The sequence below is a fragment of the Arachis hypogaea genome, chromosome 5, assembly GCF_003086295.3.
Source record: "Arachis hypogaea cultivar Tifrunner chromosome 5, arahy.Tifrunner.gnm2.J5K5, whole genome shotgun sequence".
Classification (NCBI taxonomy): Eukaryota; Viridiplantae; Streptophyta; class Magnoliopsida; order Fabales; family Fabaceae; genus Arachis; species Arachis hypogaea.
The window spans coordinates 8,844,150-8,859,211 of NC_092040.1; the positions used below are offsets into that span (position 1 = coordinate 8,844,150).

At 33.6% G+C, this 15,062-nt stretch overlaps 1 protein-coding gene and 2 long non-coding RNA genes across 3 annotated transcripts; all 3 read right to left on the reverse strand.

Moving 5' to 3' along the window:
- Positions 1-216: 216 nt before the first annotated feature.
- Positions 217-1,971, reverse strand: LOC112800604 (peroxidase 10). The gene is made up of 4 exons (XM_025842941.3): positions 1,689-1,971; positions 1,352-1,543; positions 1,107-1,269; positions 217-981 (listed from the first exon to the last, which is right to left on the reverse strand). The coding sequence occupies exons 1-4, from the start codon at positions 1,902-1,904 to the stop codon at positions 572-574; spliced, it is 981 nt and encodes a 326-aa protein (XP_025698726.1). The 5' UTR covers positions 1,905-1,971; the 3' UTR covers positions 217-571.
- Positions 1,972-11,412: 9,441 nt separating this feature from the next.
- Positions 11,413-13,876, reverse strand: LOC112803228 (uncharacterized). Its single transcript, XR_011881763.1, has 2 exons — positions 13,044-13,876; positions 11,413-12,074 (listed from the first exon to the last, which is right to left on the reverse strand). It is a non-coding gene; the product is annotated as an uncharacterized lncRNA (long non-coding RNA).
- A 236-nt stretch (positions 13,877-14,112) lies between these two features.
- Positions 14,113-14,769, reverse strand: LOC112800607 (uncharacterized). Its single transcript, XR_003201438.3, has 2 exons — positions 14,547-14,769; positions 14,113-14,476 (listed from the first exon to the last, which is right to left on the reverse strand). It is a non-coding gene; the product is annotated as an uncharacterized lncRNA (long non-coding RNA).
- Positions 14,770-15,062: the final 293 nt, after the last annotated feature.

Genomic DNA, 15,062 nt, shown 5'->3' on the forward strand with positions numbered 1-15,062 from the left:
CTTTACACTATTAATACATTAAAATTAAATTTATAATAAAAATATAATACCCTATAATAAATATTTAAATATATTAAATAATTCTAATAAATAATAATTAATCTTAATATATTCTAGTACATAATACAATATTATTACATCATCAACTAAATAAGACATTCCCTTCTTCTACAATAGTCAAGCACATAACAAAGATTTTTAAAATCATATCAAGAATTGAAGGGCTTAAAACATTATTTATGCAATATTGCCATTATTACTTGATGATACAATATTGTTCCACTTTCATACAAATCTACAAAGATGATCTTTCTTTTAATTTCTTCTTTTGCAAATAAAAGTTTTTTTTTTGGCCAAATATATTGGACAATAACTCTTAATTCTAGGCCTCACAAACTTACGTATATTATGCACTCACACACACAGTTAAAGGTTTAATCTATTACCACTTAACCAAAGCCTCACTTTCAAATTAAAGTGTTTGTTTTTTAAAAAAAAAAAACACACAAATGATGAGACACTACTAATTCAAATCCAAACTTAGAGTGTTTTTGTTTTCTTACGTTTTTGTTTAGTTGACAAATCTACAATTAGTCCTTACTTGGCCCTGTTGTCCAGTGAGCACACTGATGCGGCCCATTTTCTCCATAGAAACAGCAAAGTCTCTGAAGAAGAGAAGAGGCCACTTGCTATACATGTTGACCAATGAAGCAGTGGTGTTGTCACCCATTAGAGCCTGGTCTGATAGAAGCAGCCCTGAATTGTTGAGCAGGTTTCTGTAATATATGTTGTCGAATGTGTTGGTTGTCACAGGATCCAAGGGTGCCAAGTTTGTGTCAGAGCTAGCTTGGTTTGGACATAGGTTCTGTAGATTCTGTAGTAGTGAACCATCTAGTGTTGGATCCGATTTACCACTTCCACCAAAGTTGAATAGCCTTGCCTTGAATGTAAAGCATTGTGCAAACCCAAAGGTGTGTGCACCTGCATGCATGCATTACATAATATTCAAATCATCACTTGTATAAAACATATGTTGTGATATACATACAAATATATAGTGGCTGATTAACATTTTTAATGTATTAAGAATGAAGAAGCGAGCAAACCTAGGAGCACTGCTACATCCTTCAATTCAAGACCTTTGGCAACGAACTTGGCTGTAATATTTTCAAGAGGATCAAAGGGTGATGGCAAATTGTTTGCCTCGCTCTCACTTGCTGTGGTGCCATCTCTACGACCAAGAGGGACAACCCAAAATGGCCCTTTACTCTTACCAAATTTGAAGGAAAAATGTTTAATATGGGTGTAGCTTATAGAGTAGTAATTAATTAATAAGATTAGAGAGTCTTACAAGAAAAACAGCTTCTCTTGCAGCTAGAGTTAGTATATCAGCACATGACACAGTGGCTGGACATGCCTTCTCTAATGCTGATTTGATTGTGTCAATCACCTCAAATCCTCTCACTGAATTCTTGTTAGGCAGAGCATTTTTCTCCCCAGTAAAAGTGCTGGTTGTATCAAGCAACACAGATCCATCACATCCCTATATAGGAAGAAATGAACATATGTAGATTCAACCTTATTAGTAAATAACATATCTTTTTTTATAGTTTGATTGTGTTTTATGTGGGTTATATATAGAACAAGACCAAAACCAAGCAAATAACACAATTTGAAAGCCTATTTACGTTGACGAAACAATCATGGAAATGAAGGCGCAGGAGAGAAGCTGCAATCCTTGTGTCATTGTTCATAGCTGACAAAACGTTGTATCTAACGATTCTGGTGAGGTTTGGGCAAGTTGAGTCGTAGAAATTATAGTAAAGTTGAGAGCACACTAAAGGAGTGAGGAACACTAGCGAGAACAAGAAAACAAAAGGGTGCTTATTATTAGTACATTCCATAATGAAAGCAAAAAAACGTGTTATAAGATAAGCAATCAAGTAATAACAACTGAGTTATATGTTAGAAGATGTGTGAGTGACATGAATAACAATTTATAGAAGACAAGGTACATGCATGATGCATGCTAATTAACTTTTACAGAGAGTGGCAGAGCCACTATCCAATTCCCGTTTTGGTTTTAGTCAAAACTTGCTGCTCTTTCTCAAATATTTTATGGTACCCACTCAAATAAGTTTTTAAGTAATTAAAATAAGGGCAAAAAACGTAAATAAGCCAATGGAGTAAGAAAATTACGTGAATAAGCCAAACTGAAAATTTCTTCACGAATTAGTGAAAGTACATTTCTATATAATTCGAACTAGCTTGGTTCGAACTCCATAAACACATAATTCGAACCTAGTTGGTTCAAACTCAATGTATTATAATTCGAACCTAGTTGGTTCGAATTACCTCTTTGTTCCACTCCCCTAGTAATTCGAACCGAGTTGGTTCGAATTACTCTCAAATTGCATCAAATAGTAATTCGAACCAGGCTGGTTCGAATTACTAAGCATGGGATCCTAAGTAATGGAAGTGTTTTGTTATCAGATTTTTAAACGAAATGTGTTGAATGGACACGGCAATAAATAAATCTACCATTTAAATTAATACGTGATACGGAAATTAAATAATATCAAAACTCAAAGTAAAGATGTTTTTAAAGTAAATGATAGACGATAAAGCAATAAGTAACACAGACATACATCAACTGATAAATACATAGACGAAGATAGGTAACATACAACATGGCACGCAAATCATCTAAATAGGTGCGACCCTGTGAAACAACGACGTGGTACTCGTGTCCTCTGACCTCTCTGGATAAGGGGCTCTTCATCTTCGATCTCATCCTCCTCGTCCTGCGGGGCTCCCTGTGCAGGCGTCCGAGGCTGGACATGTAACAGTTGGAATGAAGACGGCCCGGCAACTGAATGTGACCCAGCAGTATGTGCCGAAGCTGGGGTACCACCCAAAGCGAAATAGTCAGGAGGAGGCACGAAGGGAGGCTCATTAAGATCGACATCCAAATAACATGCAGTACCTCGGGAGAGCTATACAGCATCCAGATAAACTGCACAAAAGTAACAACATTGTCAAGCAAAATACGTATACACAATCTTAAAGTCTAGTTATATAAAAAAAGGTAACCGAAAGTATACTCACATCCCTGGGCTGTAACATGTCTATCTGCAGTCTCCACATCTGCACTCTAGGAGCCTTCTCACTAACAGAAGGGTTGTAACCTGACCACCTGCATCGGACATCCGTGTTATTTTTAACTAAAAATATGACAGAATTGTAAAACAACATAAGCGTACTACAACATTAGCTAATTTAACTTGAAATATAATAGTAGATTACCTCGATGCCAAAGGCCAGCTGCACGTATCATACCCAGCAGGCCTAAACCTAGGAAAGCGCCAGAAAATCCAGGACTGAAGCAGCTGAAGTGGGCCCGCTAACTTCACCACATGTCGGTTCGCCACTCGGCACATGCACCGGTACAACCATGCCAATGCTGTAGACTCCCAACTATAGGAACCCATCTCCTCAAGCCTAGCTACGTACGGCAGCCATCTGATGTAAATGCGGTTGCCGGACTTGTCGGCAAACAGCTGAGTGCCCAACAACATCATGATATAGGCACGAGCATAACGTCGAACGGTGTCCTCATCGGCTCCCTTGGGGCACTCTCCAAATGTCTCCTGGAATCAGCTACAGTTTACTGCGAACTTCTAAACCTGGCTCGGAGGAGGAATCACTCCAAGCAACTCCTCGAACCACACCCAAGCAGGACGTCCACCCTCGATATATATATATATATATATATATATATATATATATGGAAATCCGTAAGGCAACTGCTGACATAACGGCCATCCACTGCTAACCCCAATTGGTACGCCACATCCTGAAGCGTGATCGTGCACTCTCCGAAGGGCATATGGAAAGTGTGCGTCTCAAGACGCCACCGCTCCATGAAGGCACTGAGAAGGGGCTCATCTATCCGAAACCATCTATCGTTTAGCCTCGAGATGGTATAACCCCGCCATCTGCAAGTACGACACATACCGCTCATCGAGTTGCATGCCCTGTTGCCGCCACATGCTCCTGATGCATCTCTGTGGCTGGGCATTACATGGACCACATTAGTAGATCGACATAGAAAACCAATAAAAAAATTAAGTAATAACAGAAACCACTTATCGAAGCCAATAACACAATATACATATGAAACCAATATAACAAACCGCTTACGTAGGCATATAGTAAACCACTAATAAAAACTACTAAACTGAACCGTCAACAAAATCACTAGGTTAAACTGCTAACATAAACCGGTTGCTATTCCATTATCAAAAACCACATGCAAATACACTATCATAAACCGCACATAAAACCACTAATATAAACCGCTAACTAAAACCACATACAAAACCTCTAAAAAAAACCACTTGCAATACCACTACGATAAACTACTAACATAAACTGCCACTAAAACCACATGCAAAACCACTAACTCGGATAAACTGATCGCAAAGAAGTGTTCTATCCACTAACCTCGTCGTTGATCACCCCGACTATATGAGCGACTCCGTCCAACCGATATAGCCTTGCCGGATCGTCTCCCATCTGCATAGTTTTCTGTTCGTGTCTTTGTCGGATGGAATCTGGGTCATTTTCTCTGGGATTTGGGTGGGGTATGGAGATGGAGAAGTTGTTCGAATGAGAGTCATTCGAACTCCTTATATAGCCGAAAACTTAGTAATTCAAACCAGCCTGGTTCGAATTACTATTTGATGCAATTTGAGAGTAATTCGAATCAACTCGGTTCGAATTACTAGGGGAGTGGAACAAAGGGGTATACATTAAGTTCGAACCAACTAGGTTCGAATTATGTGTTTATAGAGTTTGAATTATATAGAAATGTCCTTTGACTGATTCGTGAAGCAATTTTTAGTTTGGCTGATTCACGTAATTTTCTTGTTCCATTGGCTTATTTCCGTTTTTGCCCTTAAAATAATTCAATATATATAATTGATTAAATTATGTTATTTTTATTAAAATTAAATTAGATAAATTAATTTGACCAAAAAATTAATAAATTATATTTTAAATTTATCTAAATTAATATTTTTTATAAAAATAACTACAATATTTTTATTACAAAAAATGATTAAAATACTCTTATTATATATATATATATATATATATTTTGAAAATTCTAAATTCTAACATTTTTTTATCATTTTAAGGTTAGAATTTAAAATTTTTAAAATTAAAATATATATAATAGAAATATTTTAATCATTTTTTATAATAAAGTTATTGTAGTCATTTTTTATAAAATAGAATATTAATTTAGATCAGTTAAAAGTTTGGTTTACTAATTTTTCGGTCAAATTAATTTGTCTAATGTAATTTTGACAAAAATAACATAATTTAATTAATTATATGTATTAAATTTTAATTAATAAAAACTATCTTTAAAAAAAGACGTTTTAAATATTTTTATCTAAATAATTTTCATATTTTATTACACTAAAAAATATTTAAACATTATCAGTATTATTTTCTTTACCATTATCTTTAGCTATTAATGACTAAAAACTATAAATTTTAATAACGCTCTAATATCCTTCTTAGACAAATTCCCATTTTTAATGGGAGGCAAGAACGAACTGCATTAACAATTGCTGTAAGTGGCAGGATGGTGTTATTGGGCAAATTCCATGCTCTTTATTTCAAAATAGTTATTGTTTTGAAATTTTATATATTTTTATATCGAGCATATTATATATACATTAAAATCAGTTATTAAAGTTTGTTATTATTATAAAATATATAATAAAATATAAATACAAATTGAAAATAAATTAAATTATATATATATTTATCATAAATATATTAGTAGTTAATTTTAATATAAGAATATTATTTTTATTTCTATATAATTATGTACCATGATTTTTTATAAAATACAAAGTAATTGAATAAAATATTATCTATATTTTAAAAAAAGTCAAGTATACATATGATCTACCCATATAAAATTAAGTAACACACTTGAGGAAATAAGGTATACTATGATTTACTTTCAACGTTTATTTATTTAATATTTCCTTGCTAGTTGCAGTTGCACTTTGAGGATAAGTTGCATGCAGGAATTTTAAAAAAAGAAAGAATAAAAATATACCGACAGTGCGCATAGCATTAGAAATTTAGAATAAGTTCTGTGAATGTGTCATGTGGTGGAATATGCGTGTACAATCATGATAATACAACCTACCAAACCATGAGATAATAGCGCCATGATATTTTGTGGGAAACTACCACGTTACTGATCAACTTCAATTAACTAGGCAGAGGAAATTAAGATTGAATTAATATGCATTTACAATTGAAACTGAAAGAAGCAAATTTGGATTGGACCAATTGCCTTTACCTTCCTTTTCCAAAACGACAACACTAAAATTATTAAAATAATGTCTCTGATTTTCCTACTTGGACTGCATAAGAGAGTGGCGTTTATAGAGAGGATTTCTCTTAAATTGGATCTCAACAATGAAGGGGTTAAAAGATTAAAAAAAGAAATCAGAACCAATATTCTATTATTTTGCATTTATGCACATGGATTAAAAACAAGTCTTCGGATAGCATTGGAGGATTGAGTGGAATATGCTTTGGAGGTTGTTTAATTTATTGGAATATCTAAAATTAGAGATTGTCTAATTTATTGACAAAAAAAAAAAAATAGCTGAGATCTAAACCAAATGATAATAACATTTTCTTAATCAAATTACACCAAATTTAAATCTCAACTAAGATTGGGATGAGGTTTAAAAAAACCTCAAAATGTATGTAAAAAGATGGTTAAGTCGACACTAATCAATTATATAAATTTTTTTATTCGCTTGTTTATTATTTATAATCTTTTATATTTTAAGAAAATACAAAAGATGGTTGAGTCCACACTAATTAATCATATAAATTTTTTTTTCATATAGTTTTTATACAAATATATGTAAAATGATTATGAGGTCATATTTTGGTTTTTTTTATTAATTTATTAGTAGTTACTTTCATGAAGATGCTTTTATGTAAAAATGATATTGTTATTTGTTAATATTCAAAAAGCTACTGAAATTTGACCTCAAACTCAATTTAGTCCTCAAAATTTAAATCAATCTAAATTTTTCCTTCAAATTTTAATGCGGAGCTCAAATTGACCATTTCATAATTATCCAGCATCGGAGCACTGATGTGTCACGTTTAATTGACACCTGGCACTTTTAACCATTATATGACGTGACGAAATTCTTATAGGCATCAATTTAATTTTTCAGGAATGTTGGATTTGAACTTTAAAATCTAGAAAATGTCTCAAATCTCCCAAATTGAATCTGTTTTTGGTGAGTTAGGAAGGATGTTGGAGAAGTAGTGAAGCTTCCCAAAGCTCTACTATATCTCGTTCACATGGCAGCTAGGTGAGGTACACACATCATGGTAGAGGAGAGAAAGTTTCATGATGGTGTGGTTGTGGGATACGACCCATTCTTCGTTGGTCTAGTACAAACGCAAAACCAGAAAAATTATTTTATCGCCTTAATTATAATGTGAGTTGGTTGAATGTCCATTCTTAATTCTGTATTATTTTTCCTCACAATTTTTTCAAGTTTTTTTTATATATTTCAGACGTAAGTGAAGATGATGGCATGGCTGAAAAAAATGAAATTCAAATCAACGAAGAGCATTGGAAGATCAATCTGAGATGGATGATTAGTGCAGCTGAAGCTAAAATTAGAACTTTAAAAATGTGAAATATTATTTTGTCTATCATTATTGTTCTGTTTGGGGTTGTATGTTTAGGTTATGGTTTATTGGGGTGAAAGTGGTGATTAAAGTATGAGATAACATGTAAAGTGAGATATATTTATTTACAATGAAATGATGAACCGTGTCTATTGTGAAAGTTGTGTTTCTAAAATAAAAAATAAAATATGCAGATTACAAAATATGTTAACTCATTGGTTATATATATTAATCGCTGCAATAGATTAACTGTAATATACCAAAATAATTAAACTGAAACAAACTTCAAACATATTAACTAAAAGTCATAGTAGTTAATCATAATATTCAAGCAGCAGCAGTATTAACTGCTATAATACATCAAAAGTGATGTCTAGAGTATCATTGATAATAACTAAGTTTTTCCAAATTAAAACATAGCACCTAATAACATAGTCTCAAAATAACAGTTTAAAAAGGCTTTATGCAAAAAATTGAAAACACATGTTCCAAGCAACATCCTAAGTTATAAACTGTTTCTTCATTGGTGGATTATAGCCTGAAGTGGAAACGAATTTCATAAACTCGACTAAGTGTGCAGCTGTTCCAGAATTTGCTCTTTGCATTGGGTATATTTTTGGTGTTATTTTTCTCTTAGGTGGCAACTTCTCAAGCCTTGTCAGCTGCTATGGAGGTGGAGCCCTTGTCACCTGCTGTGAAAATGGAGGTGGAGATGAATATGATGAAAACTTCTAAAAATAAATTGTATGTGTGAAATTGTTGAGTATCATCTTATGCATATCAAGACATGTAAAAATGCAAATAACAAGGTTAATATTACATGGTTCTGAATTTCTGGTTGAAAATATGTAGGCTGAGTGAGTTCAATCTCTGAAGATTGTGCTTTATCAACATTTTCAGGAGGAGTATCAACAAAATTAGCATAAACTTCACAAGGTTGAAGGCAGCTGTGATAGCATTAGTTGTAGCAAGAGTAACTCCAGCATTGGCAACTTTTTAGGATGCAACAACAACTACTACATCAACAGGAAGGGCACTGCCAATATTATCTACCTTCTTATGGGAGCAACTCCTTTTGATGTGCCTTTTAGTGCTACAATAAATGCAAATAAATTCTTTCTACTATCTTTTTAATTTGGTGAAAGTTTTGGCTTTCTTATTATCAGAGGGCTCTTTATCAACATCTTTCTTTCTCTTTTTAGTTAATAGACCTGGCTTTCTTTTGATTTTGGGTGTAAGAGGCCTGTTGTATTGAGATTTTTTCTAAAGATCCTACCCTAAAATTGGGTTAAGAGATTGTATATACATAGCTCTATAAGCTTCTGTAGTCAGCCAATGATGACAATAATCCTCAGGATTTTGGTTAACCCTGAATATAACTGTACATGCGTGGACACATGTCATACATATATAGATAAAATGGAGTTTTCTCGTGCATCGCGTCCAGATTCAATGTATGATAGTGACTGAGTACAGCTGATAAGGCCAGAATTGGTTGCGGGACAGGCAGAAGATACCAAACTGATGTGTCGACTGGAGTCTCTGGTACAAACTACTCCCCCTCCTCATCATCTTCAGAAGAATAACTATTGTTACTATCGGCAACATACTCCTCATCAGACTCTTCACCATCCAAGTCCATATCTTCTACTGGACTAGCATAATATATCAATGGTAGTACAAGAGGTGGGTCATCTTGCCAAAATTCGAGTGGTCAGATTCACCACCACCAATATCACTAACTTCCGTATAAAGTTCCATCACTTGTTCCATTATAATTCTCTTATAGAGGTCAAACATGAGGCACACATACTCATCGCCATAGAATCAAAATAGACGAAACTGAAAAACTCCATTTTTCATTGGTGCTAACAATATATATCCAACTCTTCCAACCTCGTTACTCCCGCTAGCACCAACGCTCCTCAATATCAAACTCTTTAACTCGAACAAAGAACTTACTCTTCAAATGCACAACAAAATGAGATTTCTCAGTGTCACTGTTTCTCAAATGACAATTGGGATATACACTTGCAACCACATATTCACTATACATTTTCTCTTAATTTTTGGAAGAAAACTAGAGAAGAAGAAGTGAAATGTTTCTAAAGAATACGAATATTTGCATATTTTTTTTTCTTATCTCGTTTACATTGTAAATGTCCTCATTTATTATTTATTTTGTTTATAGTGTAAAAAAAATAATGTGTATATTTCGTTTATATTGTAAATAAGATAACCATGTTATACATGTCGTGTCTTATCTCATTTATGGTGTAAATGAGATAAGTAATAGAATGTAAATTTATAAAAACACTACAAATTATCTATATTTGTAAATAAAATATTTATTTTATTTATTTAAAAAATTCTGTAATTAGATTGATAAAATGGCAGATTTTTTTAGATATGATATTGGGGTGTGAGTTATGCTGGTATATGATGATTATGGGTGATTTACACTGTTATGACGGCGTTGCGTTTTTGGAATTTTGGGGGAAGAAATCGGTGGCACCGATTTGAAGTAGGAGAAATCGGTACCACCGATTTGTGTGAGTGAGAGATGAAATCGGTGGGACCGATTTGAGGAAGGGGAGAATGTTGGGTATGAAATCGGTGCCACCGATTTGTGGGTGGTCTAATTTTATTTTAATCGGGGTGTACCAATCGGACCCACCGATTTGGGTGTGCAGCGGTCGGTTCCTCCGATTTGCCCTTAGTCAACACAAAAAGCGGATGGTGGTATCACAGAAGCCCTATTTCTTCCTCGTCCGCTAATGTTCATCCTCTTCTCCTCTCTTCTCTTCTCTGATTCTTCTCTTTCATTTTTGTAAAAAAAATTTCTGTGAGGCTGAGAATAGATAGTGTTATGGATGATAGAGTTGTATTGAAGATTTATTATTACGGACAGATCTTATTACAAACATATGAGGGAGTTCAATTTGTGTGTGAAAATCCATTAGATGTTGTTATTCCGTTCACATTGTCATTTGAGGAGTTGAAAGGTGTGATTTGTGAGAAGATAGACACGCAAAGATGTAGGAGAATATCGTGTATTTTGTACAGGTATCCTTTACCTGTGTTTGGCGGGTTTGTTCAATTTCAGACCAAGTATGTGATGGACGAAGCGAGTATGCAGGAAATGTTTTCAATGTACATGGAAAATCGCCACCGAATATCGTGCATCGAGTTATATATTGAGTTTGAGCAATCTGAAGCGGACCGTAACATTGAATTGGAAGATTATAATAGTGAAAGCGAAGATGAATTTGAAAGTAACTATGAGATCGTCGGTCCAGGTGAGGACGAAGAAGCAGCTGTTGGCGCCATGAACGCAGATGTGGCGGAAGTTGCAAATGCACTAGCAAACCCGCATCCGTTTCAAGAGCCTTCTTTCATGCGGTCGTTGGATTTGGGGGCTATGCACGCACCGGAGTTTTCGCAATATATGAATCCAGGTGCGTAAACCTAGGTAGCTACGTGAATCTCTGAAGTAGCAGATCGATAAGTCAGATGAATAATGTATGTGATATGTGACCAGGCATTTGTGAGCATAGCGTTTGATTTTTTTATTAATTAATAGTTCTTTGTTGTGAATGATATTTAATTGTTGTTTACGTAGATGGAATAGCGAAAAATAAGACTATAACGATCTTACCTAGTAAAGTATGTTTATTAATTGAGTTGTAATGAAGGACTTCTTACTGAGTACATAGTGAAGCATTTATTACTTTTGATGTATGTAGCCCCTCCTGTTGTGGCGGACCCCAACTAAACTGTATGATCCCACCGAAGTTGCGGAGCAACGGTAAAAATTTTCAGTGCACCCCTGCACCCGACTTATCTGCAAACAGAACTTTCCCAAATAACAACATTATGTGACACTTTACATACATCTGCATGTGCACATCATCATTCAACACTATACGATCTCTCACACCCCTAAACCACGTTAATTTTATAAAGCTCTCTCTACATTCATTTTTGCTGGGTGCAATTCCAAATTGGTGCAAGCACTCGGCTTCCAATGCCTCAAAGCTACTCATGGTCGGACCTGTAACCGGAAGACCATTTGTTGGCAGACCGAGAATTACCGCCACATCCTCCAAGGTCACGACACACTCACCAACCGAAAAATGAAAAGTATGAGTCTCGGGCCGCCATCTCTCAATCAGAGCATTAATCATTGCTGACTGGCCTTTAATAACTCCAATTTGGGATACATAATAAAATCCAGTCTCGCGTAACTGTGCCTCAACAATTTGGTTATATGGATCCGGCGGGTGTAAATGATCGTACATCAACATCCTTAAAGCCTACAATACCACATTTTCCAGTATAAGAACAAATATAATATAACTATATTATTCAAAAACACAATTATGCTTAACATGTCCATTAAAACTAATTCCCAGCATAATAGCAATTTAAACATGTCCATTATTATTATTCATATAAAAAAACAGCATACTAATCTTTTATTATTATTAGTATTATTATTATTATTATTAATTATTATTATTATTATTGTTTTTATTATTATTATTCATATAAAAAAACAGCATACTAATTTCTTATTATTATTATTATTATTATTATTATTATTATTATTATTATTATTATTCAAACAACATACATACTAATTTCTCTATTATTATGATTATTATTATTGTTATTATTATTATTATTCATATAAAAAAATAGCATACTAATTTTTTATTATTATTATTATTATTATTATTATTATTATTATTATTTATATAAACCAAACAACATACTAATTTTTTATTATTATTATTATTCAAACAGTATATATACTAATTTTATTATTAATCATAATAATTAACGATCATAAATAAAATAACTAATAAAATTTTCATTATTAATCGTAATAATTAATTAAATTCGATTACTAATACTGATAATAACAACAACAATATATCAATATCTCCCTATTCCAATTTAATATGTACAGATTTTACTTTTTTTTTCTTTCATGTACTATTTTTTTAAACATTTCTTTTTTCTTTTTTTTAAATAATATACATTACCCAGGGCTTCATCTTCATTACCGGTACAAACAAACAAACATTCATCTCCATACATACATACATACAAGGTTTATTCTTATTTTTATTTCTATTTCTAACCACCTAATAATAAAATACATACATATATGTTTAATTTCTAATTTCTATTTAGTGTCATTACAATATATACTGTTAATAAAATCTAAAATTATCACTATTATTATCATTAAATAAAATTATTAAAAAAAAACTTACATGATTTGGATCTCCAAGATAATTAACAATATGAAGCTCCGGTTGATTTACTTCCTTGGTTTTCTTTTTTTTGGCATTTTTATTTTATTTTTCCCCTGAGCTATGGTGGTCCAACAATGGTGAAAGAGTGGGGTTGAGAGTAAGTAGAAAGGGAAAGTTGAGAGTGAAAGAGAGAGTGTTGGAGAGTGAAAGAGATAAGGGTATCCGGTGGGTGAAATACAGATAAGGGGTCACGGGCCACCCAGGAGCCACCTGCATGCGCGACGTGTGGCAAAGGGGTCACCAATCGGTGCCACCGATTTGAGCACCTCCCCTTCCTGGAAATCGGTCCCACCGATTTCCTTCCCCCCGGTCGGTGCCACCGATTTCCTTAACAGCGCCGTCACATCTCCGTCAAACACCCCAAACCCCCATAACGTTGAAAAAAACCAACACCTTCCCCATATCAAAATTAAAAAACTCTGATAAAATTGTGCATTGAAAATTATTCAATAATATAAGTTATTAAAACTTATTTTTGATGTAAACGAATTCCTTCTCTCACACATTATCAATTGTTTTTTCAGTTGAACCGAGTCTAGTTGAACCCAGAATAATAACATAATCTAATGTCTTTGAATAATTGCTGATTCCATATGTATCCACCACATTGGGCGGTGCGCAATATCGGAATATCCTAAGTCATACAGTAAGTCTATACTAGAGATCGATAAGGAACAACAAATCAATCTTGCACAGCCCAAATCATGGAAGCAGCAGAGATCTCACCCCCTTTGATCACGATTCATCTCCATTTTTGCAAGTTGCAACCAAGTAAGAAACTCAGAGGGTTTCTGCATGTCACATCGTGGTTGCAACTTATTGCAAATAATTGATGCTTCAAGTTCAACAGTAAAGTGAAAAACACTACTAGTTTATTCTGTTCATCTTCTTTAACAATCAATAATAAGCAAAACGCATATATGTAAATAGTAGGTAGATGAGAGAATAGCGCAGCAAGTTCATCTGATAAGGAAAGTAAAGGGCAAAAAGAATGATACGGAAAATACAGCTTGAAAGAGCAGAGGAATGTGTCAAGTACATGCAGTGCTTTTTCCTTTCATTTGAATGGCTCTTAAATTAAAATAGTAAATATCATAGAAAAGCTTTTAAATATACCGATACACTAATATTTTAATAACTTTTAACTGTTAATCTTAATTATATATATTATATATTTTTTATAATTAAAATCAACAGTTAAAATTCACTTAAATATACCGTACATTTGAAAGTTTTCCAATATCATATACCATAGAAACTACAAATTCGATAATTTCTCACTTGAAAAAATCTTTTCCATGTCCTCATAAGGGCATAGATATTTACATCAACACAAGTTACAGCAGAGGTAATCAAAGCAGCCCTGAGTACAGTCATAGCAGCAAGAGCAACTGCATCATCAACAGAATTATTAATGGAACATAGAAAACCAAAATGAAATGTTTAGGAAGGAGTACTGACCAGTCATTGATGAGCTTGTCTTGAGTATCATCCCCGCCGCCTTGGGAAATATCAATGGATTGTGAAGGAGGAGGATCCATCTCTCTCTCTCTCACACACACACACAACAGGAAATAGTGAATGTGATGATGGGAGGAAAGTAGTGAAAGCGAAATGGATATATAGAAATAGAAGAATGCACGTGAATGGACCTTGTCATCACTACCACGCCTTCATCTTAACCGTTAGTTGCGCTTAATTTACCCCATTATATTCCTCAATAAGTCCACATATACCAAACTACTATTAATAAAAAAATGGATACTAAATTGTGGTGCTAAATTAAAGCAGCACATTAAGTATTAATTTTTAAGTAGTAATAAGTCATGGTTAGTTCTGGTTTTCTATCATTTTTCACCTAATAATAATTCCTCAATCAGCAGAAAGAGTGCATAAAATAAAATAGGAAACAAGCACGTCTTATTCTGAAATGTATTTTGTCTGCAAACTTCTAATTGAACGAGGAATCAGATACTA

Excerpts from the sequence above, each read along its gene's own strand:
- LOC112800604 (XM_025842941.3), bottom strand. The coding sequence starts at position 1,904 with ATGGAATGTACTAATAATAAGCACCCTTTTGTTTTCTTGTTCTCGCTA. Across the intron at positions 1,270-1,351 it reads CAAGAGAAGCTGTTTTTCTT|AGTAAAGGGCCATTTTGGGT; the intron begins GTAAGACTCTCT and ends AAATTTGGTAAG. Across the intron at positions 982-1,106 it reads GGATGTAGCAGTGCTCCTAG|GTGCACACACCTTTGGGTTT; the intron begins GTTTGCTCGCTT and ends GCATGCATGCAG.